The following is a 14,598-nucleotide window of genomic DNA, read 5'->3' as shown; positions in this document are numbered from 1 at the left end:
AAAAGAATGGATAGCCCTGTGGGTAACAGGTGCACTTGAAGATAGGGTAAAAACCAGAGATGTTAATGCTTTTTCTGTACTGAAGGAGAATAACTACATTCCTTGTCTGTGCCAACTGCCTAAAGCTCACTTCTACCTCAGCATGAAGAGCACACTGAGCTGCTACATTCCTTAGGAGTGCAGGTGGTTTTGACTCCTGGAGTGAAACAGGCAAGTAACCTACTTAAGTAAAACTTACATTTTTTTTTAAAAAAAATTTATTTAAGAACACTCGAAATGGGGGAATGAACAGATGCTTTTTCTGTCCCTGCTTTACTTAACACTGAAGATAATTGGTAACATCTTGATTATACAATACAGGACAGATGAACAGTAACTAATAATGTTCAGTCTGTCTCTGTGCCATCATCATCTTCCTCATCTCCACTGTGAGACTGCTCTTCTGTAATGGAACAGCTCAGCAAGGACTTCTGTATACACTGTCTTTCCTCTGCAATAGAGAGAGTAACAGAGAGTCATTACTTGATTTCTTCACATATGCTAGGATGTCCTCAATTTCTAAAGAAAGGAACATTTAGCAGTTTGAGAACTCAGAAGCAGCCCCACATACCCTACAACACCCTTAGGAACTGAGGTTGCATTTTAGGAAAGTGGCTGGAGGAACTTACCTTCATTTGTACAGTTTTGCAACAACATCAGCAGCTGTCTTCTATTATACTGAATTAGAAATTTCTGACACGTTCTTATAGTACCTGTAGGAGTCACAAGAACAGTATCTGACAATCTACAAAACCAAGTGTTTCAGAGCTGTTAGTATGTCTTCTGAAGATCATTGTATCAAGTGACACGTCCCAGGCAACAACTTTATTAATGCAAGTGCTGAGAGGCGGCTGTAGACTTAGTTTCTGCGCTGTTGAGGTTAAGTGGTGGAATAATAATTTCCAACATGTAGTGCCCATTATTTGCCCCAAGCGGTTAATTTTCAGGACATGGATGATACTACACTTTGAAAATAATTTTAAAAAGAAAATAATATGGTATTTGCTGCTCTGGTTTTGTGTTGTGTAATGGAAGATTCAAGCAGAATTAATGAGGGCTCAACAAAGAACTGCTGGTGCCTGTTTCTTATTTAGATTTGCTAAAGCCGCCAAGTCAGTGACACATAAGATGTGCCTGTCGCACCCAGAGCGGTAAGACGGGGTTCTTCCATTTTAGCAGGCCTGGAAAGTACGATTAAGCTCCGCAGCCTCCCCCCCTGGCACCAGAGGCCCCGGCCGCGGGGCAGCTTAGGCAGCGGCTGACCTCCGACGTGCAGGGTGTTGAGGAAGCAGGGGTACCGCTGGGCCCGGCTCTCCAGCTGCCTCACGAAGGGGAGCGCGGAGCACAGCAGTCTGTAGGAGTCCTTGCGGCACCGCAGGAGCACGGTCCCGGTGTAGGCGTTGAGGTACTTCACTGCGGGGGCACACACGCACCGGTGAGCCCGGAGCCCCGCGCCCCGGCCCCTCCCGGAGAAACACCCCCACACACACACCCCGCCGGGGGCCCGCGGGGGCGGCGCGTCCGGCCGGCACCTGTGAAGGAGATGGAACAGCAGGCCAGGCCGTAGTCCCCGTGCACCCGTCCGATGGCGTCCCTGACGGCGAGGCCCACCGCGCGCTCCTCGATGCACTGCCGGCACCGCGGGTCCTCCGAGACCACCTCGCACAGCACGTACCTGCGGGAGAGCGCGGCGTCAGGCAGCGGCACGGGACCGGCCTCGCGGCCGCGCCTCCGGCCTCACCTGTTCTTGAAGCGAACCATGGCGGCGGCGGCCCCCGATCTGGAGGGACTCTGCGCTTAGCCAATGGACCGGGCGCCTCCGCGCGTCGCAGCCAATCGTCGTCGTTCAGGGGCGGGGACAAAGGAAGGACGTCCCGACCGCTCTCCGCGGGCTGTGGAACGTGCGCATGCGCACTGCTTCCTTCCCCCCTCCAGCGCCGCGAGTCGCTGGCGGCTCTGTTGGTCTGGCTCGCGCGGCGGCCTCGCTGCCTGCCCGCACCCTCCGCGCGGGGGCGCGCGCGGCTCGCTGCTGCCCGGGCTGGTGTGAGGGGGCGGCTGAGGGGGCGGCGGCGGGGCCTGGGCTCCGCTGTTTGTCGAAGGTCAGTTCATTTGGCTTCAGCCCTTTTCGCCGTGTCAGTCCACCGTGGCTGAGCCCGCTTTGTCTAGTGCCAAAAAGTCTAAGTGATGCAGACGGGACGTCCCGCGCTCACGTCCCTGCTTCGTCTGACCCGAGCCGCGGGAAGGTCCTGGGGAGGAGGGTGAGGACAGGCCCAGTGCTGCAGTCACCCTCTCTGGCTGTGGCAGGTGGTGGGGCCGCCGTCTGTACTGCGGGGCTGAGGGCTTCAACGGAGCGTCCAGTGCCACCCCTGTGCTCCTGGGGGGCTCTCTGCCTTCGCTACCTCACAAAACTGTACTCCAGTATTTATAGCTCCTCAGGCTCCGGGTATGGGGCGTTCTGGGATACGCACTGACTGCCTAGCAAATGAAAACAGCCGAGAAAATCGTGGAACAGAGCTGCTGCTTATAATTATTTCTGTAGCGGTTTTCAGAGCTGTGATCTCTGACAGATGATCTGAGGAAGCAGGGAGCGCTCTTTGAAAAGATCCGGTATGGGAAGACACCAGGGAGAGGGGAAGGTGGGGGGTAAAGGACAAGATAGGAGGTGGGCACCTGAACATGAGGTGGGAGAAGGAGCCAGTCAGGGCGGTGTATGATTGACAGGAGAAGCGCTGCCACTGAGGTCCCTGGAGCCAAATCACATGGGAGCGCTGAGGCTCTATAAATTAAGTGGGAACTCATTGCTAATTCAGAGTGGAAACATCTTCTTTAATGACCTTAATTCTAGACAAAGAAAACAATGATAAACCCGGTGGAAATCCTGTCCTGGGTGATAAACTTCTGCCCTCTGAAATAGATGCCTGTTCTGCTGCTCTTCCCCTTTCTCTATTAATTCCTCTCTTCTTCACCTGTGATCATACTTTTGAGTCATGTTTTTTCAGAGAACTGCAGGATATGAGTTGCATGGGGAGAAAAAAGCACAAAGTCTAGTACAGACTTGCCAAGAGACCTTTTCTTTTGGGCCATGATCAAAGGAACTGGGGGAAGTTTGTCAGCTTCTGAAGCTGATACATATAGAAGCATTTTCTCGATGAGAAAGACTGCATTGCATTGATCTTTGCTGTATTGCTTTGTGTTTTAATATCCAAACTGGGATCTAGCTGTCATCTGTTCCACTTGTCAATACAGCGAACTCCTAGATGATAAGCTATTCTCACATTTTTGAGTGATATCAAACACATTCCCATGTATTTTCTTTGTGGAGTGAGGTCCCGGCTTAGCCTCCCAGTGTGCCTGCCAAGGTCTATTTGCCTGCTGCCGCTGTCTTTCTGGTGGCATCCCCCCGTCCTGCCTTCTGATTGGGCTTGGCTTGGGTTGTCCTGGGCTGCTCGGCTTGCTTTCGTTCATGCCCTCCCTCATTTCCTTCTCTTTGCAGAGGCACGGCTGCGTCTCTGACAAGCAGACCATGTGAGTGCACTCTGCCCTGTAATCCAATAGGACATGTGCACTGTGCATGCTACAGCCTGGGCCCTGTGTACAGAGAAGGCTGCAGTTTTCGGTCCAGGAGGCTGATTAGGAGAGACACAATGCAAAGAGAGAGCAGTGTTGTGAGAGAGCTCCGTCCTGCTTCATTTCACGTAGGACATTGCCTTTAGTTCGCTGCTGTTGGTTTGGAGGATGCACAGAGCAGCCCTGAGCCACCACAGCTCCCTGTAGAGTCACTGTCTGTGTTAGTACAAGCCGTGTGAGTCTGGTCAGGCGTCACAGTGTGCTGAGCTGACAGCACAGGACTAAAAGGTTACAACATCTTCACATTTGTTTTCCCACCTCCTCACTCCCATCCTCTGCCAGCTTTGCTGTATTGATTCCAGCGTTAGTGATTCAAGAAACTGTCGCAAGTGATAGTGAGTTATACAGTCATGGTGGAAAAGAACTGTCTCCTAAGAAAAGATCTGAGAGAGAAAAATTCAGAAAATGCTATTTAAATTGAAGAGTGGCTCAAGAGACCTGCCAAGAGAGAGGATGGATGTCTCTCCTGCAGACTTGGAGAGACAATGTGGCCTCAGGATAGCTTATCAAATAGAAATTATGGAGGACAGAGTATACGAGGACAAGGGGAAATAATGTGCGCTGTCCATACACATTAGAGACAATTTGTAAAGCAGTTTGAGAACTTTGGATAGAAGATTCTTTATCAGTTCATCAATGGTTGTCTTGTAAAGTGGTGATGCTAGGGAGGCGCAGGAGCAATACTGAGCTCTCATTTTCCCAGCTCGTATTTGTCATGTGTGTTGGTGTGCATGTGGCAGGGTTATTCCCAATCAGTCCCTGGTTGATTTTATTATCATTTTAGTTCATTATTTGACATTTCACTACAGGCTTGAAGATCTAGACTCTCATTTTGGATTTATATAGCATTTGTAATCTCCAGATTGCAGGTTAGATTGTATTTGTATTATATAGAATTAATTGTGCTAATAAGCTGCAATAGACATTGTGATTAATGCATATGTTTTATTGTGTGCAGCCAGCTCTTCAAGTTTGTATGTATCTGCTATAATTAAAATTACCAGTAAATGTGTTCACTGACAAAACATATATCAGTTAATGAATCCTTGCACTCTTTTAGGTAGGATGTTTCCATTTTATAGATGAAGAAACTGAGGTACAGGAGATTAAGCAATTTGTTCATAGTAAATTGCTGTCAGTCTGGAGATACAGAGCACAGATATAATGTGAGTAGAGGGAACCAGCATATTAGTGCATATTGTGTTGGAGTATATTGCTCGTGTATAAGGTAGCCAAGTAATTACCTTCTGGAGTAAAATCAGGATGCGCTGGTACTCCATCCTTGTGATACCACAATTTGATCTTCCCTGCATAGCCAAAACCGTGATTTTTTCTTCCCTCTGGAAGCGTGGAACTGAATTTGCCATCGAGTGTGGTATCAGAGTTGGGGATGACAACTACAGTTTGTTCCACTCTGTGCACATTGCATCCCCAGATAACCCTGCAGTCAAAAATACAAAACAATCTGGCTAAAATTAAAACTGCTTCTTAAATCTTCTGTCTGATGGTGCCTGAAGCTTTTTGTTCAGTTTGTCACCACAAGGTCACTGAGACAGAAGAGTGAATTCTCTGAGCATGCTGGCCTGGAGGCTTTCATGCAGATGCTTTCACTTAACATTTGGGACGTTCTCTTCCCTTCCGTCCCTTCCTTTTTACTCCTCCATTTTCTGTATCTCTCTAGTCCCCCTTTTGAGCTCAAGATCCCTCAGATCAATACACCTAGGAATAAAAACTATCCTTTTTTATCATGTTAACATGTAATCACTAATCATGAGCTTTCTGGGCACCCAAGCTGTCACAGGCCAGAGCCTGCTGGTCTGTCCGCCAGAGCTGCCATGCATGCTGCCTGCAGCACTGCCCTCATCTTTGCTGTCATCCTGCCACGTGGAATATTTCTCTCGCAAAACCATGTGTTTGAAGCGAATTCTGTTTCTGTCTCTTTCAGTGGCTTGCAGTGTGATCTTGGACTACTCACTTAAGATTAAAATAGTAAATTCATGTTTCTTTGATTATTTTTTTTTTAATAGTCGAGTACAGGAAATTTCAGTTCAGATTAATAGTGACTGTGTGATCTGAGAGACATCCCAAGTGTTGTAAGGTGAGCTTCCATTAAGATATCGAAAATTGGAAGCCACTTTGGAAGATTGAAGCCAAATTTTAAGATCTGATAAAGAGCATAAGTGTCTATGAGTTTGGCACATGCTGTCTAAAATGAATGCAGAATTGGGACTCTTCCTGTGCAGCAAAAACCAGTGTGAGAGAAGAGCGGTGCAAAAAGGTGTTGTGCCAAGTGAGAAGCTGCTCCCAAACTTCAGATCTTCATTTTCTCCAGCTCTGCAATGGGAATAATTGCAAATACTTTACTAATAGATACATGTTAAAAATTAATAAAATGTCCACTTGCATGTTGTTAATTATCAAATATAGTAAAACTGCTTCTATATATGAAAGATCTGTAGGCAGCACACTTTTCATTTGCAGCAAGCTGCTCCAAGAAGCAAACAGCTTTTTCCAAGCTAGTTAATTAAATTGAGGCAAAAACTAGAATATTAGTTCAGATTGTTCAGGATTCTCTTTTTCTTTTCTGCATTAGGGAACACAGACCGAACAGCAGGCCACATAAGTTACTACATAATCTGCTATGTTAAAAACCCATATTTAATACCTCCTTAACAGGGATGTTAAGATGGATTAATTATTCTTTGTTCTGGTCTCTGAAGATAAAGGATAATTACTATTAATTATGTGTAATTGAAAAATTGCTCCTTCACAAAGGATCCAATAGCATTAGCAGGATTTTAACTTCTTGCTACCTATAGGGAGGTGTACAACATTCCATGACGTTATGGCAAAGACGGCTATAAAGTTAAGAATGGCCTCGAAGAGTCTTACTCACTTTCCAGCCTGCACTTGAGAACAGTATTTTCAGAGAGAACAGATCTCAGAGTATGCTAGTGAGACAGGACTCTGTGTTTTGTTCTGTGCTGAATGGCACTTCAACAGAAGATGCAATTTGTAAGGCTGGTTGTCATTGATGATGCTGCAAGACTTTTCCTCAGTAAGTTTCCAGAAACCTGTGGAACAACCACAGGTAAACCAAAGCAAAAGTATTAGAAACAAACAAACAGTAATAATGACAATAACAAAACAAACCCTTGAGCCTATCAGGGAAGGAAGCTTTTGAAAAGAAAAGAAACCAACTCATGACTCTTTAGTAACCAGTACATCACCTATGGGTAAGCACAGACAGTAGAGATGTCTGAGAGAGTGGAGACAATGTTATTTCAATTAAGGTGAAAAAGAAAAAAAATGATGATTTTTACAAGGGCAGGCTACTTTCAATTGTATGTGCTTAGCCTGAGACCTGAAATTCCTAACTGCCCCATCGATTTTTGTTGTTCATTAAATATCCTCAAAATATTTAGGTGCATAACTTCCTTTGATTTCAGTGGGAGTTAGGCACCTTCATATGTATAAAAGTCTGACCCTTAAGCTCTCTAGGCCTCAGTTTCACATTGGCAAAATGAGGATAATAACATTTTTCTACTTCAAGGAGTGCTACAAATAAATTATTGAGTTACTATGCACTTAATTAATGCAATAATTGAGATAATAGAAGCTCTTATGCCATAAACATAGCCTACCCTGAGCCACCTTCTTCACATACGAGTTGGTGTACAGGCTACTCTGAGGCAAAAATGATGTGTCTAGTGTTGCTTGTCTTGCAGATCTTTGCTGTTTGCTTTTTCTTTCCCCTGAATTCCCATGTGCAGATTAAGCCAGGGTCCTATTTTACTGTAAGATGTATCTGCTTATGTTGCCATATACTGAACAATCCTTTCTCTACGTGGCTTTATGTTTAACTCCAGCAGCCTAGAGCAGCATAGGATCAGAGACGTCTTCCACAGAGCGCTTGTCTCCCTAATGAGGGAGGCAATGAAAAACATTTTCCAGTGCATCCATCACTCAGCGGATGTGGCGCTGAGGCGAGAGGACAGGCATCCTGGAGCAACTTTATATAATCCGTGCCTGCTGCCTGGCTCCGGCAGCACAGCGGCAACGTGTGCAGGGGAGGAGGGGAGCTGCAGGGGGGCTGCTTAGTGGGGTACAGCCAGGGCTCCCCTTGGCAGCTGCAGGGTCTCAGCTTGTACTAGTGTCAGCTTGGTGCAAAGAGTATGTCAGTCACTGACTAGTTGGGGCCCACAGGTCTCAACTGTTTGCCTGACCCACTCCGACAGAGACCTCCTTACCCATCTGTTCTTGCCTAGATCCAGTTTTAGCCGCAGCATCCCACTGCCCAGCACAGTAAGTGAAAGCCTCTCCAAAGCAGAGCAGGGTGCAGTGTATGAGTGCAGATTTGGGTGGGGAGAATCAACAGCACCTCTCTTTATTTCTGCTGTGCTGAGTGGGGGTGGTCACAAAGAGCAGTAAGTGCAAACAGATTTCCAGAGGCAATGGTTGTTATAGATCAAAGAAGACAAAAAGCATTGGAAGCATCTGACCTATTTTGGGAAGCTTGCTGGGGCTTTTTGCTTTTATTTTGTTCAATTTTATTTTATTTTTTCTGAAGATATGCTTGCAACTGAGTCAAAGAGACTATAAATATTTGTCACTTTATCTAACCATGTGCACCATGAAGACAGACGCAAACTAAAAAATATCTTGCTGCATTTGCTAGGCTGATTCCACCAGTTGCCCTGAGGGCATGGGGGTTTGAGCTGGCACTTGAGATGACTTCTGCCTGCTGCTGGTTGGTCCCAAGCTAAAGCTCCTGGTGAAGCACATCATAGCAACTTTCTTGCAATGCTTGATGCATCTGCCACAGTGAGATGATTTGGGGACAATTGACCCAGGGCATGTCCCTCAGGCCACCTCAGTAAAATTGCATGGTGTTCATGCTGGAACTCAAGTAGTTGTTGCTATGTGACCTCCTCTGTCCCTGTTTCATACCTGTGATGCTTAAAAGATCATGTTTATCCTGCTGTAACATTAGTGACTTAATTAGAGCTGAATTTGGTCCTACTGCCTCTGAACATGAGCAGCTGCCATCAAGTCATCTAAAGGATCAGATCTGGTTTCTTCTCTCTCAGTACTGGTGGCATCTGGTTTCATTTTCCATCTTTCCTAAGGGAGCTCACTTTTCCCCACATTTCAGCATATGCCTGTTGTATGTCAGCACCCTGGGCTGCCTGTGTCTCCATGCCAAGCCAAGTACCACTCTTCCAGCCAGCAAGGTACAAGATGGTGTAGAGACAGAACGTGAGATGTGTCAAGAAATGGTGTTGTGGACTATGTGTAGCTTAAAACTAGTACCTGCTTATGGGTCAAGAAACTAAGCTGGAGCCAGTTAAGTGTCATTTGTTCCCCCACCCCCGTGTAGAGGTAGCAAGATTTTCATCCTGTAGTGGCACAGGAGCCAATGTTTTTGCATGGCATGGCTCCTTTTTGTTGACACCATAACGGGCACGTAAGGGACTTCACAGAGTAAATAGCAGGGTGGGGCACTGCTGATGAAATAGCAGGTCTAGCAGAGGACACAATACTCCCGGTGTCATAACTTGATGTCCAGCACTGTTTGCAAGACATCCCCATTTATTTCTAAATATGCTGACATGGGAAATTTTCTACATGTGATGGTTTGTCTCCAGGAGATGGATTGATTCTTTTAACTTGTGCTATCTCTTCTCCTTCCCTGTCCCCACCCCAATCACTCGGCCAAACCAAAGCTCACTCATCTTTCTTTGTGGCACAGAGAGGGACAGCTATTTAAGCAATAATTATGAAGTTCTTTTTTGTAAGATGTAGGATTTAAAAAAACTGTAAATTGATGATTTTGAGTATTTATTAGAGTCCCCTAAAACATATGTTCAACTTCACTCTCAACATTATTATGTATATTGCTACATAGATAAACCTATTGCTTGAAAAAGCATCTATACTCTCTATTATTTCTCTATTATTATGTTACCCAGTATTGTAAGACCAACATCTGTGAGTCAGATCACAGACATTAACAAAATAATTTCAAAATAATTTTATTTAATTAATTTACTTAATTTATACATACTGAGCTCTTTTATTTTCAGGACTTGCAGGGTGCAGGTGTTTCTCTGTAAGCGTGGGGGCAAGCAACTTCATTAGTCTTTTAATAGTCTCTTAGTATCAGAGACTGATGGTGTCACCTTATATTGAAGCTCATTTTTCAATAAAAATGCAGCAGATTATAACATGGATACAGAGCTCCTGCTCCCATTCACATTCCCTCCTACTCTATCCCGTATTCTCCAACAGAAAGATACCACAGTGACAAACACAGAAAATTGAAGGACACTTACGAAATGTCAAGTTCAGTTATTTAGTGTCTTTCACACATTATAGCTTTATAGGGGAGGTGATGTTTAGAGGACAGGGAATAAGTAACTTTAGATTAAGTAATGGACTTAAGGACTTCATATCCAAGCAGACTGTCTTTCTGCTGTCAGTGCCGTGTAACCGTGTCACCGATATCTAGTCTGATGTTTTCTTTATTATTATTCATAAGCTCCCATGCCAAACAGCAATCAAACTCTTCAGGCTGTGCCATCTTGGGGATTATCACACTTGCAGGGCGGTTAAAGTCACTTCGCCTCGAGCCTTCTGCCTCTGAAAAGTGCCCAAGGCTAATCGCTGTGAAATGTGACGCCTGTCATGTCTTCTTGTTCAAGTATGTGTGGCAGGCCTGTCATTCACTAAAAGCCTTAACATCTGTTATTACACGGTAATCCTCACACATCAGGCTTCCAAATAAGAAACTCGTGGAGCCCAGCAAGGTATGGCTCAGCCTTAGTTTGCATAATTCCCAGAATGCAAGGCAACTTGCTCTCCCTTCTGAAATCATTAATAAGCAATAAGAATATTATATAAGCTGGCATCTTTTTTTAAACCATGATAATTTCAAATGCTATTATAATTAGGATGAAGATGAGAGTTTGAGCTGGGGGAGGGAACAGACAAAGGATTAAGCTGATCTCCACCATGACGTTAGAAGGTAGCTTTGTCTGTTATATCCTGGTTTGGACAATAATGGATATGCTTTAGGCACATGAAGAGGCAAATAGACAATTTATTTAAAAGTATTAATCCTTTTCATCCTGAAATGTTACCTATTGCCATAAATAGGATCACAGCTTTCCAGTCCACTTATATTCTGACTAACTGACCCTGTAGAAAAAGCCTGAAAAGCGATATATGTTTGTATTGTATCCTGATAACTATCAACTCCACAGTGGGTCGGATAAAGCAGACAAAAATGTTCTCCTGCTGAGAATATCTTTGTTTAAGCCAGAGTGACTGCTAGCTGATTGCGACCACAGTGCTACCACATCCCAAGAGACGTGGCCTCTCGAGTGGCAGGTTCCACTCCATGGCAGATCAGATGTGATATTTTCATGAAGAAAAGTTTAGTGTCTGGATTGAGCAGGCAGGATTTGCTGGAGAAGGAAAACCAGGTGAAAGTATGGCTTATAGATGTAACTAATAGGGCTGCTTTCTTTTGAATAGGGAAGATTTAAAAAGTCACTTGTCAAAATCATTTTCCCTCTAATGCTGCAGCAGCCCTCAGATATGAGCATGTTCCTGATGTTCCCCCTCACTCACATGCACGAACACGGGGAGGCAGGCGGGAGGAGGCAGCTGCACTGACACACTATGGGGTTTGCAAGAACACGATGGCAATTTAGCAGAATGATTAAAAGATTGCAAACATTTATTAATAGCTTTGCTGCTGCAGCAGCTCTGCCGGAGAAGCCTTGCTTCCTCAGGGATGCTCTTACCTCCTGCCCATTCCCTTCCAGAGCTCTAGAAATTGAAAAGTCAGGTTTGAACTCAGTTTCAGTTTAAAGCCACAGCTATGCACAGTGCTGCAGACCACTTTACCCCACTACCCGGGGGAGAGGATGGGGGAAACTTGCATGTGAGAAAGAGACAAGAGAAGGTACACAGAGCAAAAAGAAAGGATTTTTTTCTTTTTAGCTATTGCTTAGCCTTTCTTTTCTTCCCTGTGCTCCACTCCCTTTCTCTCATTGCTCTTCTTTACAGCAGTATTGGAGAGGATCTGCTGAAAGTTCTGCAGAGCAATCTAATATCTCCTAACACGAGCACAATCAGTTCTTTTGCAATTCTTGTAAAAAAAAAAAAAAGAAAAGAAAGAAAAGGCAATTGGCTGAACAAGAAATCACCTTATACTTCATGGCTGATCCTGCTGAACAGCAGTAAGCACTGTAAATGAGATGGGCAATTCTGATGTTTGAGTACACAGTATCATCTGAGACATTTTTATCCCACAGACCAGATGATGGTGACTGACTGATGTAAGTTTGCAACAGGAGAATATTTATCCTACGCATATGGTGACCTCCTCCATATTCCTATCCACAGTGGAATAATCAGTTTCTTTCACTTTTTTTTTTAACTAGGTCCTAAAAGAAACTGAAATGTCTGGACAACATAAAAGGAATAAATTTTTTCTGCTAAGCAACGATGACAGCAGATATGAATACTTATGTCCCTGTCATTATCTAAAATCCTGCTTGTAACTGGGTAGGATGACAGCGCATCTCAGCCATGGTGTTTCCCATACAGCATGGCCAAGTGACTGGACGTGCCATTGGGCATCAGCAGCTGACTACCTGTGCTTGAACTTTTCCACCAGGAGAATTTTGCTTCTATTCAATACACACAATTTAATCACGCCACTTGGTAATTTAAGAAAATTCTCATTGCATAATCACTACACCTCTGTTTAATGCAGTAGAATAGGCAGAAGGGAAAGCAAAGTGGATGCAATAGATCAGAAAGGAGAAAAAATATGATGGTGGAAAGATGCAGGAAAGAAAATAGAGTTGAATTATGAGTCGTGCATTATTCTTACCTGAACCTGCTTCAGGTTGATTTGACTTTTTTGAACTGTTTCCCCTACTCCTAGAAGTTTTCACTTAAAATATTTCCTTCGTCAGTTTTCAAGTGCAGTGGAACTTGACTAGCATGATTTTTTGTCTATAGCAAGGGGATGTTGCTTTAGAAAAACACCTGATTATCTCTGTTCACTTTGTATGCCATGCTCTTCATGGGGTGACCTGGGAAACTACACAATCTGAGAGATAAGTATAACCCCACAGAAAACTTCCTCCCTTGGGATGTGTAAGGAAAGTCTGTATAAATTAGGCGGCTTCTAGGGCCTTAAAAAGGCCTGCTTTTCAAGGGAATTAGTATAATACCTTGAATAATCCTAGTCTAAAAGACAGAGAACTCATGTGTAATTGTAGTTGATACCATGGATGCATTTGGGCTAATTGCTTCTTCACTTTTTGTCTTTAGGAGCTCGGAGTAGCCAAAGAGTGCCATAGATTAGGATGAAACAGACCTGGATGTTGGAGAGGTACCTGGTCTCAGGTGAGATAGCATCCTGCAAACACCAGTTAAACAGAAGGAACTACTTTCAGAGATACTTTCTCTCTCTCATTATCTTGTTTGACGATTGCAAATGGCAGGCATTTCCAGGTAGCAGCAGCTATATAGCTTCAGCTGCTCTGTCAAAGTTCTCATCCTTTCCTGGCAGTGGCTATTTCATTTGCATTGGTTTCAGCATCTTTAATTTCCAAATTCACTGTGTGCGATAACAAGAGGATGCCTTACAGTCTTGGGACAATTAGGACACCTGTTGGTGGAATTGTTTTGGGTTGGTTTTTTAATGCCTTGAAAGGCTGTTTTGGGATATGCTGGCCTTTACAAATATGTAAGGCAAGAAATTGTATTTCATCAGTATTTCTCCAGCTCTCATCAGAACTTCACTCCTCACTAAGGCTCTTGCCTCCCATATACCTCATTTTCTTTTTATTAACTATTTTCTTGCTCATTAATAAAAACATATATTGTACTTCTTAAGTATGGGAACCACCACTCTCTCTGTTGTGTAGTAGTCAGAGTGTAGCCTTTGCCATTGGCATTCCCTCCCATTGTTAGGACAGGTGCTCCCTCTGGGTACATGGGCCATATCTCTTGAAGTAATTGGAACTGTTTCTTTGCAAATGAGCAAAGGATTTGCTTTCTCATGTATTGAGGTATCTCTCTATGTCCTATATCTTGTACTGGCTACTATGGCTGCATGCAAGTGGCAAGTAACAGGACTACAGCTATGGTTAAAATAACCTGCATTGGGATTCAAATACAACAAAGGACAAAAATGTTAAGTTTCTCAATTGATAGCTACATTTATTACTGAGACTAGAAAATCCTAGAGTGCTAAGAAATTAATGAAATTCCAGGAGTTCACCTATTCTATCCTTCTCCCATCATTAAAGGAAGATGCGAGTTTGACATTGTTGCCAAGGGACTGACCTTTGCGATTTTCTTTCTTAGCCATCGTACAACACAGGAGCTGGGGACAGCACTCAGGTACAGCCCATATACATCGTTGAGACCTGGTTAGTCTGCAGTTGTACAACCTGTGTAAAGCTTGGATTCCACAGAGGCTAAGGAATGTAGCAATCAATAGCAATGTGGCTAGATCTTTTCTAATTGCAAAATTTAGAGATGAGAAAAGAGATGATGAGCCTGTCCCTTCTGCACAGTGAAAAGTAAGGAGGTGAGGATCTTCTGTTGTTACTCATGGATACAGGAACTTTGCAAAACAAAACAGATATTCCTCTTCATATCCTTGTTAGGAGACAGAGAAGAGGTAATAATGAGGAAAGAGAGGAGAGGTTAGAGGTGATATCAGAAAGGAGAATTGTCTTTTTTGAGTGCCAGGTACTAGTAAATAACTTTCTAAGTGCTGAGAAGAAGGTAGAAAGCAGGACAGGGGTCTTTTCAAGGTTTGGGTTCTTCTCTGGAGTAAGACCCTTCTGTTTAAGAAAAAAAAATCATCAAAGATAAAATATTCCCAGACAACATGAA

At 44.0% G+C, this 14,598-nt stretch overlaps 1 protein-coding gene across 2 annotated transcripts; it reads right to left on the bottom strand.

Annotated features, from left to right (window-relative positions):
* Window positions 1-234: 234 nt before the first annotated feature.
* Window positions 235-1,903, bottom strand: POP5 (POP5 ribonuclease P/MRP subunit). 2 transcript variants are annotated; one of them, XM_075770246.1, is made up of 5 exons: window positions 1,781-1,903; window positions 1,572-1,714; window positions 1,303-1,452; window positions 669-752; window positions 235-558 (listed from the first exon to the last, which is right to left on the bottom strand). In XM_075770246.1, exons 1-5 carry the CDS (start codon window positions 1,798-1,800, stop codon window positions 458-460), a joined length of 498 nt encoding a protein of 165 aa, XP_075626361.1. In that variant the 5' UTR covers window positions 1,801-1,903; the 3' UTR covers window positions 235-457. The 2 variants fall into 2 exon arrangements, with proteins under 2 accessions (XP_075626361.1, XP_075626360.1); XM_075770245.1 differs by having other exon boundaries at window positions 235-490.
* Window positions 1,904-14,598: the final 12,695 nt, after the last annotated feature.

The sequence above is a fragment of the Balearica regulorum genome, chromosome 17, assembly GCF_011004875.1.
Source record: "Balearica regulorum gibbericeps isolate bBalReg1 chromosome 17, bBalReg1.pri, whole genome shotgun sequence".
NCBI lineage: Eukaryota > Metazoa > Chordata > Aves > Gruiformes > Gruidae > Balearica > Balearica regulorum.
This window is presented reverse-complemented; position numbering and strand designations above follow the sequence as displayed.